We start from the raw sequence: 19,455 nt of genomic DNA on the forward strand, positions 1-19,455 counted from the left end.
TATGTACCTCTTGCCAACCATGGCACTGCTGTGTTTGAGTGGGTACAGCCTATCCATCTGTAATCCTTACAGAGTTAAGAATTGGGGGCCTTCCACATAGAAAGTAGGCTCTGGAGAGCAGGAAAGGAAATGCAAATTCAAGTCATTCAGGAACTTTTATGCAAATTCAAGAAACTTACGTCAAAGTGCCCACATGACTTTTTGACTAGAGACAGATGAATGTAACTCCATGTGTACTGCTGGAAATGAAAGCTGAGAGAACCTTGAATCTGTGAGAGCAGGAGGGACAGGAAGTACCTGTCTGCTCTTGTCCTGGCCTTTCTCCCTTCATCAACTTTAAAGGCCTAGGCTCCCACGGGCTGTGCACCCCCCACTGAAATGCTATTTCTTAGTTGATTTCTGCCATCCCCGGGCACGCACTTTCCTGTTTTCTAACCATCTTGGAATATGGTGACTCTTCTCTTCCCGAGGACTTACTGAATAAAACCAAAACGAGAAACAAAAAAACTAACAACCTCGGCATTCAGAGGGCTCCAGCAGAAAGACTGCTGCAAATTTGAGGGGCCAGCCTCGGCTATACAACAAGTTCCACACCAGCGTCTGGGCTATCGAGGAGACCCAGTCTCTAAAAACCAAATAAATAACGATACACAGGTATGAAAATGCAAAAATAAAACTCATTGCTTTGAATGTTGATCTTCAAAACTTAAATCAAAAAAATTAAGGGCTTCAGAGATGGCTCAGTTGTTAAAAGCACTGACTGCTTTTTCAGAAAACTCGGGTCCAATTCCCCGCACACACACAGCAACTGACAAGCATCTGTAACCAGTTCTGTGGGATCCTATGAACTCTTCTGGCCTACAAAGGCACTGTTCACACATGTTCCACAAACATGCATGCAGGCATGCATGGGAAATATCCATACACACAATTTCTCCCCCCCCCCCCCCAAGACAGGGTTTCTCTGTGTAGTTTTGCACCTTTCCTGGAACTCACTCTGTAGTCCAGGCTGGCCTCGAACTCACAGAGATCCGCCTGCCTCTGCCTCCCGAGTGCTGGGATTAAAGGTATGCACCACCACCACCTGGCGCATATACACCAAATTAAAAAATAAAAAAAGCCAGGTGTGTGTCAGGTAGAGTTCTGTGAGTCTGAGACTAGCCTGGTCCACATGGTGAAAAAAAAAATAGATTAAGATTAAATAAAAATGTATATACATGTAATTTAGTAGCAATTTCTTATACATAAAGTCCGTTACACGTGTAGTGATATTCTTTTTAAACCTTACTAGTAGTGTCTTATCGGTGTTTCTTGACTATTTCCAGAATCTGACGGATCATGAGGCTGTTTTTATTCTTGCTGAAAATCCCCTACTTCATCAAACTATTCTCCTATTACTTCCTCTCCTTCCTTTTTATTGTATGAGATTTTGTTGGTTTTTTTTAGTTGAATAGCTATCTTGTTTATTTTCAATATTTTAATTCATGTATTTACAGGTATAACTTTACCTCCAAATACTATTTTTCTTGCAGTCTTCAAGTTTTGATATGGATCTGGTATATCATTTCACAAGTATTTTATACTTTCCACATTTTTTTCTTTTTTCACTCTATGTTGCCCACGTTGGTCTAAAAATCTTGAGATTCACACTATCATCCTGACTCAACTTCCCACACTATTCTTTTTACTTCTTGAAATTTTCAGCAAATTTTCAACACTGCCTTTCTATCATTTCCACTCTTTCTTCATAGAGTCCATGAGGTACGAGTTGGAGTGTCTCTTCCCTCCACAGTACCTTAGCTTTCCTTTGGCACATTTTACCTCTACCTCCCCATGCTGTTTGGAGAGCTGAAATGTACAATTTCTCTCTTCATTTGTGTCTAACTTGCTTATTTATGTAGGTATTTTATACTCCTGTCATCAGTCTCAAGATTCCAATTCTTTACATGCTGATTGTATTAATTGTTTCTTACATAACATATGCTACAATGTTAACTTCAAAAAAAATGAGTTGGTGTATTTTAATAAACGCTGAAGTGAAAACGTCCTTTGAAAAGATCTCCATTATAATGCTCTTCTTAACAGCAACAAAAGTGTCACTTGTTAAGCGGCTCCCTGGCTTTCTAGCCACATGTCTCACTGTGTGTGCCTGCATCAAGGCATGCAGAGAATATGTTCTATTATCCCATTTCAAGATTAGAGAAGCTTGTAGCATAATAAGATTCTTATTAAAATATTTTCTTCTCAGCCGGGCGGTGGTGGCGCACGCCTTTAATCCCAGCACTCGGGAGGCAGAGGCCGGCGGATCTCTGTGAGTTCGAGGCCAGCCTGGGCTACCAAGTGAGTTCCAGGAAAGGCGCAAAGCTACACAGAGAAACCCTGTCTCGGAAAAAAAAAAAAAAAATTTCTTCTCAAGTTTCTTTTTAATTTCAAAGCCAGACACATGTTGAAAGTAAAGTGAACTTCCCACTGTTTAAATCGGGATTCAAATTAACACCTGTTCTTTCTCTGCTCTTCCGGCCCCTCCCTGGCCCTTCCATATATCCTACCCAGTATCTGCTTTTTTCTGAACCTATCCCTGAACTCAAAATGCCTCACATTCAAATATTTTGACATATCTTATAAGAAAGACACTGTCGGTATAACCACTACGCTTTTACCATGTCACACTGAGATTCAACAGGATTTTACACAGATGTGTTGCAACAAATTCAAAATCATAATCAGGTCATCTGACTAACTGTTCTTCATCTTGTCTCGTCTAATAATTGAATCTGAACTGCTTCTCTCATGATCATTTAAAGGAGACACTCAAATCTGCCAAAGAACATTTCATCCTTTAGTGTCCTCAAAATGAAATTTCATTTACTTTTTTTTAAAACTTATTTATTATGTATATGGTGTTCTGTCTGCATGCCAGAAGAAGGCACTAGATCTTATTACAGATGGTTGTGAGCCACCATGTGGTTGCTGAGTTGAACTCAGGACCTCTGGAAGAACAGCTAGTGCTCTTAACCGCTGAGCCATCTCTCCGGCCTTCATTTACTTCTTAATTGAACTGGTATTCTTAAAAAGTAAGCATTTCAGCAAATCAAGCAATACTCCTCTAAGACATGTAAACCTCAGAAATGAAGTATACTGCCTCTGTAACTTAGTTCAGTCTTACAGTGAAAGTATTATAATAAATATTCTCAAAATTACACATTCTGTTTTTCTTATTTTGAAACAGGATCTCATTGTATAGCCCTAGCTAGCCTGGAAATTGCCATGTAGACCAGGCTGGCCTCAAACTCAAAGATCCACCTGCCTCTTCCTCCACAGTGCTGGGGTTAAAGGTGTGCCACCATGCCTGGCCCCTCTCCCCCTCTCTTTTGTAGCATAACTGTTTTGAGGGAGGGGACAAAGTCCTTCATAGCAGCATCTTTCCTCTTGGCTGCCAGCAGTTCCTCAGCTCCTCCTGCTTCCTCAGGGCACCAGTGTATGTCCATCCGACTTGTGTGCTCACGTATCCTTGGACATCTTTAGTAGCTCCTTGGTGAGCACCTCATAGAGGCTTCTCATATTCCAGAATCATGGCCCACACGAATTTAGTCTGTTTGATGAGGTGTCCATCATGCATGCTATCTGGGCCTCAACTTGCTAATGCTCATCATCACCTTTGTGGTCTTGTTGAGACCCAGCCATGAAGTAGCGCAGAATCATGGCCTACTGCTATTCAACGATGCCATGACAGGAAGCCACATTCATTCATTCATTCACTCATTCATCTATCCTTCCTTCCTTCCTTCCTTTCCTTCCTTCCTTCCTTCCTTCCTTCCTTCCTTCCTTCCTTCCTTCCTTCCTTTTCTTTCTGTGTGTGTGTGTTTTGGTTTTCAAGATAGGGTTTCTCTGTGTAACAGTCCTAGCTGTCCTGGAACTCGCTTTGTACACCAGGCTGGCCTTAAACTCAGAGATCCACCTACCTCTGCCTCCCAAGTGCTAGGATTAAAGGTATGTGCCACCACTGCCCGGCCCACATTCTCTTTTTTTAATGTGCCATAGAAGTTAATATTATACTGGACAGAATTTCAGTGTACCAGTTTTTAAAGAAAAAAAAAAAAGTGTTTTCCAGAGAAAGATATATTTCACACAGGACTTATACGGCCAATAAACAAACATTTCATACACAAAAAAAACTGGTAAATACATTCATATACTGTGGCTGTACCCAGCAGGACTGCATAAGAGGTTGATTAGACCATGGGCCTGGTGCCAGGTGACTGTAACTAGCAAGGGGGAGGTCTTTTGCTCCACCCCTTGGCATTGTTATAAACAGACCTTTGGAATAAAGTTCTGGGCCGGTGGACAAGGATCCAGGCCCACTCGAGGATATCCTGTGTTTTCTCTCCACTCTCTATTTCTAACTATGTTTCTTATCCCTCAATCCTCAAGAGCTCTTAGAGTAAATAAGTGTGGGGACTGGTCCGCCACAATACATTTATGTAGAAAACTCATTTTTGCAGTGGGTATTTCTGTATCAGTTACTGTTTTAGGAATCACATGAGATGATGGTAAAATCTTACCCTTGACCTCAAAAAGCACTCAACAAAGCTGTAAGTATTTAAAAAGGTGTTGCACGTGGCAGCCCAGCTGTAATCCTAGCATTTAGGAAGCAGAAGCAGGAACTTTGTGGTTTCAAGGTCAGCTCAGGCTACACAAACACATAATAATCAACAGCCAAGAGTTAACATGTAAGGGCTAAACAGTGTGATACAGGTAACTGCAACCACAGAAATGATTCAGCTCAATCTACAGTCTAACATCAGCTATTGATTGGAGTGTCTACTATGTGCTCCTGGTCCTTCACTAAACACATTCCAAGAATTAAAGACAGTATGACCAAATTTCCACTCTGCAGTTTCCACAGAGAAAACACAGGTAAACTAGATGCTATCAGGGACTGGGGGGAGAGCTCAGCTGATAAAGTGCTTGCCGCGAAAGCATGAGGCCTGGAGTTCGATCCCTGACACCCACACAAAAAGCCGGGCAGAAAGGCTCACACTTGTCAGCCTACTACTGGGAAGACAGAGAGACTGGAAGATCCCTGAGGCATGCTGGTCATCCTAACCTAATCCATGTGCCCCAAGACCCAGTGAGAGAGCAGGTCTCTAAACGTCAAGGTATATTAACTGTTGAGGAATGACTGACAGAGAAGGCCCGCATGTACGACAGACAAACGTGAGGACGCTGGCCAATACAGACTGGTGAAGGGCGAAGTGTTTCAGCTTTCAAGTACAGAAGGAAGAATGGGGAAGTCATTCCAAGAGAACTGGAACAGTACTGGCCAAAACCTTGAAACTATCCAAATGAGAGCAATGAGCAAAGTTTCCAACTGAAGAAATTAAGACTACATGAAGAGAATGAAATGGAATTAGGACAGGCCTTCAAATACGCAGAAATAAATGAAAATTTATAAAACAGCTATAGAAGTATATTACTGTGGTGATATATTGTATATCAGCTAAAGTTTGCCTGAGGATCAGAGGACAGAGCCAGCCACTAGATTAAACACAGAGGCCAGGCAGTGGTGGCACACACCTTTAATCCCAGTACTTGGGAGTCACACACCTTTAATCCCAGCACTTGAGATCCCATGCCTTTGCTACCAGTATTTGGGAAGCACACAGGCCATTAATCCCAGCACTAGGAAGGAAGTGAAATGACTGGGTGGAGAAAGGCATGTAAGGAGACAGGAACTAGAGCCTTTTCGGCTGAGGACTCAGAGGCTTGCAGTCTGAGAATTTGTGGAGATAGGATCTCGTTTTCTACTAAGCCTGAGGATTCGGTAGTGGTGAGAAGTTTCTCTAGTGGCTTGCTCCTTTGTCTCTCTGATCTTTCGGCATTTACCCCAATATCTGGCTCCGGATTTTTATTATAAGACAATATAGGAATTCATGCAACATATTACTCAGACTCTAAAAATGCCCTTAGAGAATAGTGCAAAACAAAAGAGACCAAAAATAATTGTAGATGACTTCCCTGGCATGCCTCAGGTTGAAGCGTGTGCGTGTGTCGCGCGTGTGCGCGCGTTATCAGGCCATCCTTGTTAAGTTGCCCTAAAGCTGTGTGTGTGTGTGTGTGTGTCTGTCTGTCTGTCTGTGTGTGTGCACGCGCGTGCGTGCGTGTGTGTGTGTCTGTCTGTCTGTCTGTAGGTGTGTGTGTGTGTGTGTGTGTGTGCGCGTGCGTGCATGCACGTGTGTAGACAGACAGAGGTCTTAATTACAGACAAGGACATGGAAAGGTAACTGCAGCATTCCCAAGATCGTGCTTCAGATGTACCTTGAATGAAATCAAAAGACCCAATGAAAACTTTGTCATTTAGTATGTGCTGGTCAGCCAGGCATGGTGGTACACCTCTGCTATCCTCACACTCCAAAGGTGGAAGCAGAAGGATCAGGAGTTCAAGGTTAGCTTCAGCTACCCAGGAAGTTTGAAGCCAGCCTGGTCTATCCGAGACTCAGTTTCAACAACAAATAATAAAGTTTAAAAACTTCTTTTTTAAAAGTGCTGGTCAGACTGGAGATGTAGCTCAGTGGTTCAGAGTCTGCTTGGTGTATACAAAGCTAAGAAAGAAAAAAGGGTAAGTGCTAATTGATTACTGTCAGTCATGGGGGCACAAACTTTTAATCTCAGCACCTGAGAGACACAGAGAGGTAGGTATCTGTGAGATCAAAGTCTGTCTAATCTATACAGTGAGCACCTATCTCAAATAAACAAACATAATCTATTCTTACTGTCCAGAAAGACTGTGCCCAAACAATTTGACCAAATTATTTGTGTAAAAGTATACAGTTCAAGTATTTCACTAAAAGCAATACTAAAAATGAATTCATGAAAGAATTCAATATGTAGCTTTCCTATATTACTTTAGATTACACTATTTACCTAAAACATACACTTTTTAGAAAGTTACATAAATAACACTTTGGAACCACTGCCATACTTATGCATATATCTATTAATAGTTTGCCATATTATCCATAATAGCTTTCATAACATCCAAAACAACTTCTTTTCTATTAATCTCTTAAAGAGAAGAAATTTGAGAGACAAAAATCTCAAGTTTGTGAAAACCGGATTACTTACCAGTAACTTGAGCTATCCTATTGGGTCTTTTCCCTCACAGATCCACCCCTTCCTTCTGTCCATCTCGAGGTCCTCGTGAAGCGCATCCACGGGAACTGAGGGCATGCAGCACAGACGCATACATACGGAAGAAAGCTGGGGTGGGCTTAGAGACTAGAGACATGCTGCAGGCACTCACTTACCTTCCCCAGATGGGATTGCAACGGTCCCTTGGTCCTCGAGGCATTCACAAGAGCTTCACAGAATGTGGATCTGTGGAGATTACCCAATAGGAGAACTCCAGTTACTGGTAAGTGATCCAGTTTTTTCTTCTCTAGCAGAATAAGAAGATTATTTAATTTTATTTGAGATTATTAACTCATGTAGAGCTACAGGAGAAACAGATGTAAATGCACTACAGAGCTAAACATGTACTCACCGAAGTAAAAACAGATCAAAAACAGTATTTGAATGTTTGGCAAATCATAAATACAAGGAAAATACAAATATCTGAATGATTTCATTTTTAAATGTCCACTATAATGGCAGCTTTATTTTAACAACTCAAAAAAACTAGCTGTGAAACTTGCATTTCACTGAACCACCACCATCATTTTGCAATGCTAGAATAACAATAAACAGTTGATGAAAATCTGCTATTTCTTAGGATTATCAGGCCACCATGTTTGCGTTTATACTAAAATTTACACAGCTGTCATGGGTGGATGGCAATCATTAGACTTCAGATTAAAATTACTACTGGTACCTATAAGCAAGCATAAAAGTAGTCATTGAAAAATAACAATTTTTTTACTTTCTTTTTTTGTTGTTGTTGTGGTTTTTTTTTTTTTTTTTTTTGGAGGGGGCTTAAATACTTGTACCAACATGTCTATCATTTAAAGAAAAATTCTAATCAAAAGGAAGAAGGAAGTCCTTAGTAGTTAACATGCTTGCCTTACAAATAAAAGGATCTGAGTTCAATCCACATAATCCATGTAAAACAGCTGGCTGTCGCTATAGGGTGAGGCATACCTTTAATCCCAGCACTTGGAGTCAGTGTCAGGTGGATCTCTGAGTTCTAGACCAGCCTGGTTCTAGGACACCAGGGATACAGTGGGACCCTGTCTCAACATTTAAAAATCTGCTTGTGGTGGCACGCACTGGAGTCCTGGTGGCAGAGAGGCAGGGACAGATGGACTCTTGAGGTTTGATGACTAGCTACCCCAGCTTACGTGGAAAGTGCCAGGCCAGTGAGAGACCCTGCCTCAAAAAGACTAGGGTTGGGGATTTAGCTCAGTGCTAAAGTGCTTGCCCTGAGTTAGTCCTCAGTTCCAGGGAGGGAGGGAGGGAGGGAGAAAAAGAGGACACCTAAGGCCATGGACAAACTGCAAACACAAAGCAAAGAGACCCCCCAGGCAGAATTTTATCTCCTTCGCAAATGTATGCAAGGGTGTCCTGCTGCCTTTAACTGCATGCATCCCTTCTGTAACTTGCTTCAGCAGTGAAGGACTCAAGCCCTATACCATCAGCACTAGATACGGATGCACTTCAGCACTCTTAACCATTATACTACTGACCATCCATCCCTACCTTCCAATTCTTTCTAAAATTCCTTTTTGAAACAAGGTTTTGTATAGCCCAGGTTAAGCTTGAACTTCTGATATGCCTGCCTTCACCTCCAAAATGTTGGAATTATAGGAATTACAGGTATGTGCCATGTTGGAAGACGGAACCCAGGGTTTCACGAATGCTAGGGAATCACTCTACCCACTGAGCTTCCTACACCAGTCCATCTTCTAGATGGAGTCTTGTGGCTTCACTGTCCTTCCTTCCATGGAAATAAACTAAAGAAACTGTACAGGTTTCTCCTGTTTCATCTGTAAAATTATAATAGAAAATCATTTCTCCACAGAAACAAATCTGGAACATGAAGATCTTACATTTCAATATTGTTATGAAGTATTTCGTACAGGGCACAAATATCAAAGTCTGACAGCACCTTGCTAAGATTTTTTGCTAGATTCACATTTTATTTTAACATGCACATTTCTCTGGGTAAATTATATCTATTTTCTACAAATCTAAGTCTAAAGTACAATAATTATGAATGATTTCGTTTTTAAATGACTAATCCATTCAAATTGGGTATCACAGGCATGGGATATCTACATTGCCAGTTTGGATATAGTCTGAGTGTCTCCCCAAATGTCTATCTTCAGTGTGGTGACACTGAGTGCTGCAGAACCTTCAACAATCATGGGATAGAGAAAGCGAGGAAGGCTGCTAGAGGCAAGTCCCTCAGAAAGGATGCTCCCGGGGCAGGCTGTTGGCAAAGCGGGCAGCCTGCACCTGCTGTACTCCTTCCCTGCCTTGCCAGGTGCCCTCTCCGCGTGTGTTCCATCACAGCGGGGCCCTCCCCAGAGGCTGGACGTCTACCACACTGTGAGCTCAGCAAACCTCTTCTCTTTTTCAAGTACCCAGCTTCATATATTTAGTACTGACACAGACAGCAGAGCTCCATTTTGATTTCTAATATAAAGACCAAGGTTTTTTGTTTGTTTTCGAGACAGGGTTTCTCTGTGTAGCCCTGGCTGTCTGTAGACCAGGCTGGCCTCGAACTCAGAGATGCACCTGTCTTTGCCTCCCAAGTGCTGGGATTAAAGGCGTGTGCCATCACACCCAGTTCAGTCAGTATTTTTAAAAGCCATCTAAATCAGCATTTTTAGATACCGGCACTCTCCCTGAACTTCAGGTCACACTGGGCAGTATACAGCACAGAGTTTGCATGTATTCATTTGGACTACAGGAGCAATTATCTAAATTTCTTCCTTAACAGAATGAGTTAGAATGTATCGTTCCAAATCAAATATTATCCAATTTTTATTTAAAGAAAATATTGCCTCCATTTAAACTTAAGTCTTATGAGCTTAAAATATAATTAAATACATTTTAAAAATAAGAGAATTAAGGCACATTCAAAATATTTTAATATAACCAAAAGGGTGACTTGCACATTGGGAGTGAAAGCACATTTTATTGTTGTTGCTGTTATTCCACAAACTCAACTACAATGGATTACTTCTGTGTGTGTGGCAATGGGACTTGAACCCATGATCTCACACACTAGGCTAGTGTTTTACCACTGAGTTCTATGCCTTCAAGCAGATTTTGTTTTTAATTCTAGAGATCAGGATGCGCTACTCAAAATTAGTCTGTTGGAACTCTTGTGATTATAATGTGCATCAACCAAAAGTTATTCCTTAGTATTCAAAACAGAACCAAACATTTCATCAGTAAAAGTTACCTCATAGAATCAACCTGAACTTAAAAAAAAACAAAAAACCTAGATTAGAATGTGGTAGTTAAAGCTGGGCATAGTAGTCAGGCCTTTAATCTCAGCACTCAGAGGCAGAGGCAGAGGCATACCAATCTCTGTGAGTTCAAGGCCAGCCTGGGCTACATAGTGAGTTCCAGGACAGCCCCAGCTATGTAGAGAGACCCTACCTCAAACCAAAACAAACCCACAAAAAAAAAAAAAAAAGAATGTGGTAGCCAGGTGGCCATGGTGAAGCACATTTGTAATTCCAATAATCAAGGGGCGGAGGCAGGAGGATCCTGAGTTTGAGGCCATCTGGACTAAACAAATGACTGTCTCAAGTAACATAAGCCCCAGGCATGGTTGGTTTGCACCTGTAATCCCAGCACTCTTGAAGCTGAGGCAGAAGGATCACCATTATTGAGCCACCTTGGGCTACAATGAGTTTAAAGTCATTCTGGGCTACACAGTAAGACTCTGTACAGGAAAGAAAACGGGGCTGAGTGGTGGCACATGTAGTTCAGTTGTAGACTACTCGCCTAATATGCACACACTCCTACAGTCAATGTCCAGCAGTCAGAGTAGGAGGCTCGGGAGGGTAAGGGGAGCAGGCTACAGCTCTGTGCTGGAGCACTTGCCTATTATGTGTGATGCCTTGGGTTCCATTGCCAGCACTGTCTCTATGTCTGTCTCTGTCTCTCTGTCTCTGTCTCTCTCTGTCTCACACACACACATTGAATTTTAACTACATAAATCACTATCAACATCACTCCAATACATAACTACAAGACATTACATTACATTTGCCTTAGTAATGGGAGCTATTCAGGCATTAAAAGTTGCCAGAAACACTGTTGCAAGCTGTTTCCATATCCCAATGCCTAATTTATAAGATAGGATCTTATAACAGCAATTGCCAACAAATCCTGAAGTGAAAATATAAGGTCAGTCTACGTCCATTCTCTTGAGTGACATTTCACAGCTAACACATGTGCAAGGTGTTGTCAAACGGTCCCCGGAACTCCTGCTCTAGCCTGACGACTGCCTTTCCTTCCAGACACTCTGGGTTTCCCTAATGAGCTTCCCTTTGAACAGATAATCCTGCCAACAACAACAATTCTCACTGTAAACTGTGGTGGGCCCTGAAATGACTGCAACTCTAACCGACAACTTGATCACAGCTTTGTGACAAGAGAGAAGAGAAAAACAACAGTCATAATATTAAAACTATTCTGAGCAGATCTTAATCATGCAAAGTTTTTCACATCAATTCCTGTTTTAATGATTTGTGTTATTTTTATTTGATGTGCATTAGTGCTTTGCCTGCATGTATGTAGTGCACTGAGCGTGTGCCTGGTCCCTGAACCTGGAGTTATAGAACTGTGATACAGATAGGTGTGAGGTGCCACGTGGGTGCTGGAAATCAAACTCTGGTCTAAGAGCAACAAGTGCTCTTAACCACTGAGCAATATCTCCAGCCCCCTCAAATCAATTAATAACAACCTATAAAATACAACTGCATATTTTCTGTATAAAAATGACTTTATAAAACAGTGGCAAATTTTTCTACCATAATTCAACATAGTCTTAAGTTAAAAGTACTAGTTACTTTGACAGCTGAAGAGTGGTTCTGAGCACCTCCTTTTCCTTCTTTTGAAAGGGAAGTAGTTCTTTCTTTATTAGCAATGAGCGAGCCTTAAGTAGTAATTCCTCTTTCACATTTTACCAGGCTCAATTCTAACCACTCAAGTTTAAGGTAACTCCACTCTCACTTTAAAAGTGCACATAAAGACCACAGAGAGGGCTCACTAAGCCATTTACTGCTAAGTCTGATGATACGAATCACATGCCAAGAACTCACACAGTAGAAGAAAACCAACTCCTGAAAGTTGTTCTCTAAACCCACACACAGAGACAAACACACACACAAATGCAGGAAAGGTGCACAGAAGACTGAGAATTTAATTCATTTGCAGAGAATTTGCCTGTTTTGTTTAAGACCGGGTTCAAGACTCAGCACTAAAAAAAAATAAAATAAAATAAAAAAATTAAAAAGCCATCTCAAGAGAAGCTTCCTCCCCTTTATCTTTATGTTCCCAATACTGTCCCTTGTTATCACATATCATATCTATGATTATTTCAGCTCAGGTCCAGGAGTGTAAAGGTATACCTTACCCCTCTTCCCAACTCTGCTACCTCACCTGCCATCAGCCTTACAACAGCATTTCAAAACTTCAGCATTTTCAGACCTTACCAGGAACTCACTCATCTTCAGATCTAAAGTCTCAGCTGCTTTCTGTAGTGCTTATGCTCTAAGGAACTGTTACTCAGCACTCGCAGAACCTGAATCAAACACAGTGTCCTTCAAATACAGCTGGAACTCACAGATCGACACACTTATAAACAGTGTGACCATCTATTTGGTGAGCTCATCAACAGAGTGCTGAATCGCCCTCCTGAAAAAAGATGACAGGGGAGCTTCCTCGAGCCATATACGCTCCCCTCACAATTAGCTACACAATTGTCCATGCATTTCAAAGTTACCATACCTTCTTTACCATTTTTAAAAAAATCCTTGACACCAGGGTCAACCCAAAGTTTGGGAGATTTTAATCACATTACATTCTGTAAGTACAAGTAAAAACTACATTTAAAAATATCGGTTTTTCCCTCCTCCAAAATTAGTATGGTTTTAAAAATAGGTCTCACTATGTTATATATGTCCATATCACATAAAACTTCAGGGGAAACGCTCTTTATCCTGCTTCTGCAACATGACTTCCTCCAGAGCGTCTTCTCGTTAGTTCTCCCTCCTCCAGTTCTTTTGTGCTTCTCTGTACAAGAATGCTCATCTTCTCCCACTGGAGGGAGAGGACTAGTGACGGACGTTTCTCCAAGGTCTTCCTACGGCTCTTCTCTCGCTCACGCAGTCTACTCTCTCACAGCTTCCTCATCCACTTCCTCGGCTTCTACTCGGTCATGCATGCCAATGGTTAATAAATACGTATTGATAGCTTCTCTTTGCTAAGCTTTTCTCCACATATCTAACTGCACTGGAGATCTACCCGTTCAGACTTCCTCCAGGCACCTAAGATTTAATGAAGCTCAGAGTAAACTATTACCTTCATGACACTTTTTGTATGGAAAAGTCTACTTATCCAATAGCATAAGTAAGCCAGACTACATGTGAGACTCCTCCTTCCACATAACCCAATTTTCTGCCCTATAGCCACACCCAGTTAACAACCAAGTCCTGTAAGTTCCCCTGAATATACGTAAGAGCCATTCCCTTCCCTCTGCACCAGCAGCGCTTTGGCTTTGTTCATGCAGCACTAACTCCTGCCTAGACTGCCGCAATCACTTCCCCAATGGTCCTCGGGAGCTAGGAGTCAACAAACGCGTGTGATGAAACAAGAATCAAACACTGTGTTGACGGTGAAAGAAAACATAAAGTGCTTAAAAATAAAACCACAAAAAATTAAGTTCTTTTATCCAGTAAAATGGGGGAAATAAAATATAAAAAAATCTCATGTGACTCAAAATGAAATGAAAGAAATGTTCCTTAGAAAGTGGAAAGCAGTTTAAGGCTATGATACCACAATCAGATAAATAACAGTTCAGTTAAGCATTTTCAGTTTCTAGGTAAGACACAGCCAGGCAGTGAGAATTTCAATTAACACTACAATCACTAGTGACCAACACATACTAAATTAATTACACTACACCACTTACCACCTTTACCCAACACCAAGATGTCTTAGGAGATAAACAGCAAGGTGGAGATTTATACCAAAATGTGACTCTTGGACCAATGATTCCCTTAAGAAGAAAACAGTCTAGGAAAGTAGAGTAAAACAAAACCAACATCCTCCAGAACACAGTGATCATTTTAGCAGACAATGCTTTCACATTAGCTGCTTAATACTTCAGCATACACTGTGTATCACATGCATTACTGGAGTACTGGGCGGAGAGTAAAATGTTAAACTTTCTGTTCTATGACAATCGACATCACTATACAGAAAACTCATTTATTCAGATATTCATATATTCTTACTCTCATCCCCCCCCCCCCAAACACACACAAGTGGGAGGAAGGAGAAGAGGAGGTATAAGCAAAGGAGGAAGGTAGGCAGGTGGGTTAAAAAAATCACTGAAGCAATGTATGGGAAATGATTTTATTATGTTCCAATATTGTCCTTTAGCACACTGGAATCTAAATGTTTGATAATCAGGATACTAATGTATCAGCACTTGCATCTCTGGTTGCTTTAGCTAACACTTTTTAGAATAGGCACTGTGCTGAGAACTTTACAGTAATTACTTTCATTTAAAAACTAGGAGAGTATTTTTATAATCTCCATTTTAAAAATGAGAAAAACTGATACTAAAAAAAGTCAAAAAATGGTAAAAATGAAAACAAATTTAAAAAGCTTACAACAGGAAAAAGCAAAAACAAAGCAACAACAAAAACTTTCAAATCCCAGAGTAGAACACAAGAGTTTATAACTTAAACACCATGTGCTAACTGCAGGGAACTCTGAAAATTCAAGTTCTCTGAATTTTTGCTTTTCATTACTATATTGGAGACACGTAAAAATTAAAAACAAGTATGCATGCTATCACAAGCCCCAGTGACCTTTGAAAAGCCTTTGACATTTTCCACCTCGGCCAGATCGGAAACACTCCCCTGCTGAGTCAAAGACTTGCTAAAACTTCTGCTAAGAGACAAGAATTTCCTAAGTGAGCCAAGCATGGAGGCACAGGCCTTTAATCCCAGCAGAGGCAAGCGATCTCTGGGTTTGAGACCAGCCTGGTCTACAAAGCAACAGCCAGGCTACACAAAGAAACGGTCTTGAAAAATCAAAAGCATTATGTGTCTGTCAGTCACTGACATTGCCCAAACAAGTGGTCATGTTTTATCTAAATTAAGTGGCTGTGATTGGTCCAAAGCAATCTTCCCATGAGCTAGTATTACAGATGCATACATTCATGTCCTGCTCTTTGGTTCCTATTTATAGGAAGTATGTTTTGTGTTAGAAGTTACCAAGAAATACAGCTACATCTAGGTATGAGCAAAATTACAAGAAGAAACAATCCCTTAAGATGCTTGCTAGGAAGTTTACATTTTACCATGGCTAGGTAGAAAAGGCCCTGGACCTCCAGATACTTTAATCTCAAATGAACTAGCTATTGGCCTGGCCTGTCTCCCCACCATCACCTCCTCCACCACCACCTTAGACTGGAGCCTCAAGTGCAAACACAACACAAGTAAACAGAAACACTGAAGACTTCATTCTACCAGGTTCCAAACACTGCCAATCAGTTCTTTAGGACAATACTACAAACACTACATCTTCCAAATGTAGCTGAAAATCCCAAAAAGGGCCTGGACACAACAGTGGCCTGAACTCATTTAAGAACTTAAACACCAAAATCCTACCACAAACCTCTGACAAGCTTCACTCTGAAGACTGTGTTGAGCCCTCCTAGGCTATCATGCAATCACAACTAGCCTGTCCCAGGAAATGAACATGCAATCAAGGCTCTTGAAAGATCCCTTCCAACCCTAAAATTATAGTTCTACAATTTTCCAAAGTAAACAGTATTATCAAATGTCTGCAGAATCTTTTAAAGCAGATGATTGTCAATCACAGAACAGCTTATGTAACAATAAGAACAGAAATTGTAAGAATCAAATAAAACACTAGATGTTCAACACCTATTTGGTTAAGTGAATACTTTATTTAAAAATCACAATGACATATTTCATTACAAGCTTTAAATGGGATAATTTAAGGGAAATATAAGTTTTAAACCAAAGGTTTCATTCAAGGATTTAGATGAAACTTTTGGTTTAAAATCTTTGAATGAGCAGGATGGTAGCAGTGTATGCCTTTAATCCAAGTACTTGGGAGGCAGAGTCAGGCAGATCTCTGTGAGTTCGAGGCCAGCCTGGGCTACAGAGCGAGATCTAGGATAGTCAGGGCTACACAGAGAAACCCTGTCTCAAAAATGGGGGTGGGGGAGTGGAGCTTTGAATGACGACAGCTTGACACCCCAGCTTGCATCCCCACCAAGTGTAACGGCACTCTAGCGAACCCTGAAGGAAAGAGCACTAGTGAAGTCTCAGCTGGTTTTAGAGACTCTCTACCAAAAAAGAGAGAATGGAGAGACCAAGCAGCAGTCAGATGGCCTGGTGAAGCTCTGGCTCCAGTGCCATGCTGTGACTCCTCCTTCCCAGCCACGGAGCCTAGACAGAGGCAGATGGAAGCTACCTGGGAAGGGCTGTGACCACAGTAAAGCACCAATTAGGAGGAGAAACGCTCTGACTGAATTCCTACTGCAGAACGAATGGTTTAAAGACTTACCTGGCCACAAGAAGCTGCTGCCCTGTCTCCCTGAGCAGTACAAGCCACCACTCACTACTCAGGCTGTTTGTTTTGCCAGCATGTGCGTATCTGCACCTCAAAAGGGCTTAGTACCAAGGTCAGCAAAGGACATCAGATCCCCTGGAACTGGAGTTGTGATGGTTGTGAACTGCCATGTGGGTGCCGGGAATGGAACCCAGGTCCTCTGCAAGACCAAGCGCTCTTAACTGCTGCTATCTCTCCAGTTCCATATTTTAGCTTTTCATAAACATCCTCATCTCCCCAGTGGACAAATATCTTAAATTGAAGAAGCTACTCAACAGAGAACTTAAAATTTAGTCAAGGAACTTAATACATTTCATAAAATGTCATCATTTTACTGTTGTCAAGAAACGCTCGTCATTTTTAGACTACCTAATTTTCTTTTCGATTGGTTGTTAGGTTTGGGACCGGTTACTTTGTTGTTGTTTGAGACAGGGTCTCTCCATGTATCTCTGGCTGACCTGGAACATGCTATGTAGACCAGGCTGGCCTCAAACTCACACAGAGCCTTCTGCCTCTGCCTCCCAGGTGCGAGGATTAAAGGCGTGTGCTGTCACGCTCTAGACTACGTAATTTTCAATAATTGAGTAATAAGACCCAAGAAATTGCCTATGAGATCATAAAAAGCCATAACTTTCCAAAGCTCCCTTCAAACGCTAGGGGAACCTGCAGGATGGCTCAGCAAGTGTAAGAGAGAATCAGTTCTCAAGGTTCTTCTCTAACCTCCGTGTGGGCAGTGTGTGGGTGTGGGTAAGTGTGGGTGTGTGCACACTCGAGCACGCTCGCACCAATAACTCAAATAATTTTTTAAACATGAAGGTATTCTATACAATGTTATCCTTAAAATAATTACAAGACAATAGAAACTTATGGACAAAATAATCCGTTAAAACCTTTTCAAACATGATCTTAAAATTTTTTGGAAAACTCACCAGGCAACAAGAAACAAGAAAATTATAGGAATGTTAATTGGAAACATTTAAATATCTACAATGCTCCAGGTACTTTCCTAGCTTGAAAGGGCTGAACTAAACAAAACAATCTCTGCCCTACAGAGCAGATAAACATCTCAACAATTTTACTTCATTCTGATGATTCACGGGGAATAATTACCCAGCACAACCACACACTCACAAATTTCAGTATGGGAATCGGAGTGGGGGTAGGGTAAAGTGTTCTTCAGCAGTGCCCGCTGGTAATTCTTCAGTGACACCTCAAAGGATTGATTAGGATATTTGTGCTGACTAGTTTTATGTCAACTTGACACAAGCTAGAGTCTCTGGAGAGGAGGGAGCCTCAATTGAGAAACCGCCTCCATAAGATTGGGCTGCAGGCAAGTCTGTGGGGCATTTTCTTAATTTGTGATGGATGGGGGAGGGCCCAGCCCATTGTGAGTGGGACTACCCCGGGCTGGTGGTCCTGTGTTCTGTAAGAAAGCAGGCTGAGCAACCCATGGAGAGCAAGTCAGTATGCAGCACCTCTCCATGGCCTCTGCTTCAGCTCCTGCCTCCAGGTCCCTGCCCAGTTTGAGTTCCTGTCCTGACTTCCTTCAATGTCAAAGAGGAAGCCAAATAAACCCTCTCCTCCTCAAACAGCTTTGGCCATGGTGCTTCATCACAGCAACAGTAACCCTGACTGAGACAGACACACAGCACGAAGTGAGTCTAGGAAAATAATTTAGGAACAGATGATTATAGCCTTGATCTTGTGAAACTCTGTCCTCCACACTTGAAATGGCCATTGTCATCTTTGAAATCACGAAGCCGTGGCTGCCAACCACCGTCTTCCTAGGATTGGGCTCACTCACTACTACAGCCCCAGGCCCGAGCTGAGATCCCTGGTTCAGGGTCTGCTGAGCCCCTTAGTGAGATGATCTCTACCAGGTAGATGGACACGGAGAGCATCTAAGTGACTTAAACCAGCATAAAAATAAGGTTCAAAAGGTGCTAAAGACAGGGCTAGAATAAAAGCTCAGCAGTTAAGAGCACTGGTTATTCTTCCAGGGGACCCAGGTTCAATTTCCAGTACCCACATGGAAACTTTTATATCTCTAATCCCAGAGAACGTGACACCTTCTTTGGGCCTCTGACGGTATTGCACACGTGATACATGCAGACAAAACACCCAAACACATAAAATACATTTTTAAATAAAGACAAATTAAAAGTGTTAAAGCAATCAAGAAGGTCTCTCATGGTGGCCACTCAACCCCATGTGTGTTGAGCTAGTTTCTAGGGAAATGCTGATGACCAAATTTAGTATTTGTGAGCCTATGAGAAGCCTTAATGAAGGGATAAAGGATAAAGAAGTGTGACCAGACAGAAAGATTAAACTTGTCCCAGGGGTGGGCAATTCCTCCCAGAGTATCCTATGTACCTCCCCCCGGCTGGGAAGTACAAACTACTCTCCCAGCCTGGGCCCTTTCAACAGTTGGGTGTAGCCAAAGAGGAAGCAGCAGCTAGCAGCACTGCCTACTTAGAGCCTGGGCAGCAGGAGAAGCACACCTCCTGGGGCACTACAACTAGCCTTGCCTTATCCCGGGTGGTGGGGAATGGGAGGGCTGTCAGCTTCTGTAGCCAACCTGATATGCCTGGGAGGAGGGAGCTTCAATTAAGGAACTGT

The 19,455-nt window shown here is 41.8% G+C and overlaps 1 protein-coding gene across 6 annotated transcripts in view; it reads right to left on the bottom strand.

Annotated features, from left to right (window-relative positions):
- Yaf2 (YY1 associated factor 2) overlaps positions 1-19,455 on the bottom strand; it is a 65,971-nt gene that overhangs the window by 36,300 nt on the left and 10,216 nt on the right. For 2 of the 6 annotated variants that reach the window (XM_052748710.1, XM_052748712.1), the window contains exon 2: positions 7,308-7,377. The exons of 1 other annotated variant lie outside the window; for it this stretch is intronic. In XM_052748710.1, coding sequence (XP_052604670.1) covers positions 7,308-7,351 — 44 coding nt within the window. In that variant the 5' untranslated portion in view covers positions 7,352-7,377. Of the gene's footprint in view, positions 1-7,307; positions 7,439-16,791; positions 16,815-19,455 lie in introns of those variants that run through there. 3 more of the 6 variants (XM_052748713.1, XM_052748714.1, XM_052748711.1) reach the window with 3 other exon arrangements.

The sequence above is a fragment of the Peromyscus californicus genome, unplaced genomic scaffold (assembly GCF_007827085.1).
Source record: "Peromyscus californicus insignis strain IS unplaced genomic scaffold, ASM782708v3 Scaffold_20__1_contigs__length_68692818, whole genome shotgun sequence".
NCBI classification, from domain to species: Eukaryota; Metazoa; Chordata; class Mammalia; order Rodentia; family Cricetidae; genus Peromyscus; species Peromyscus californicus.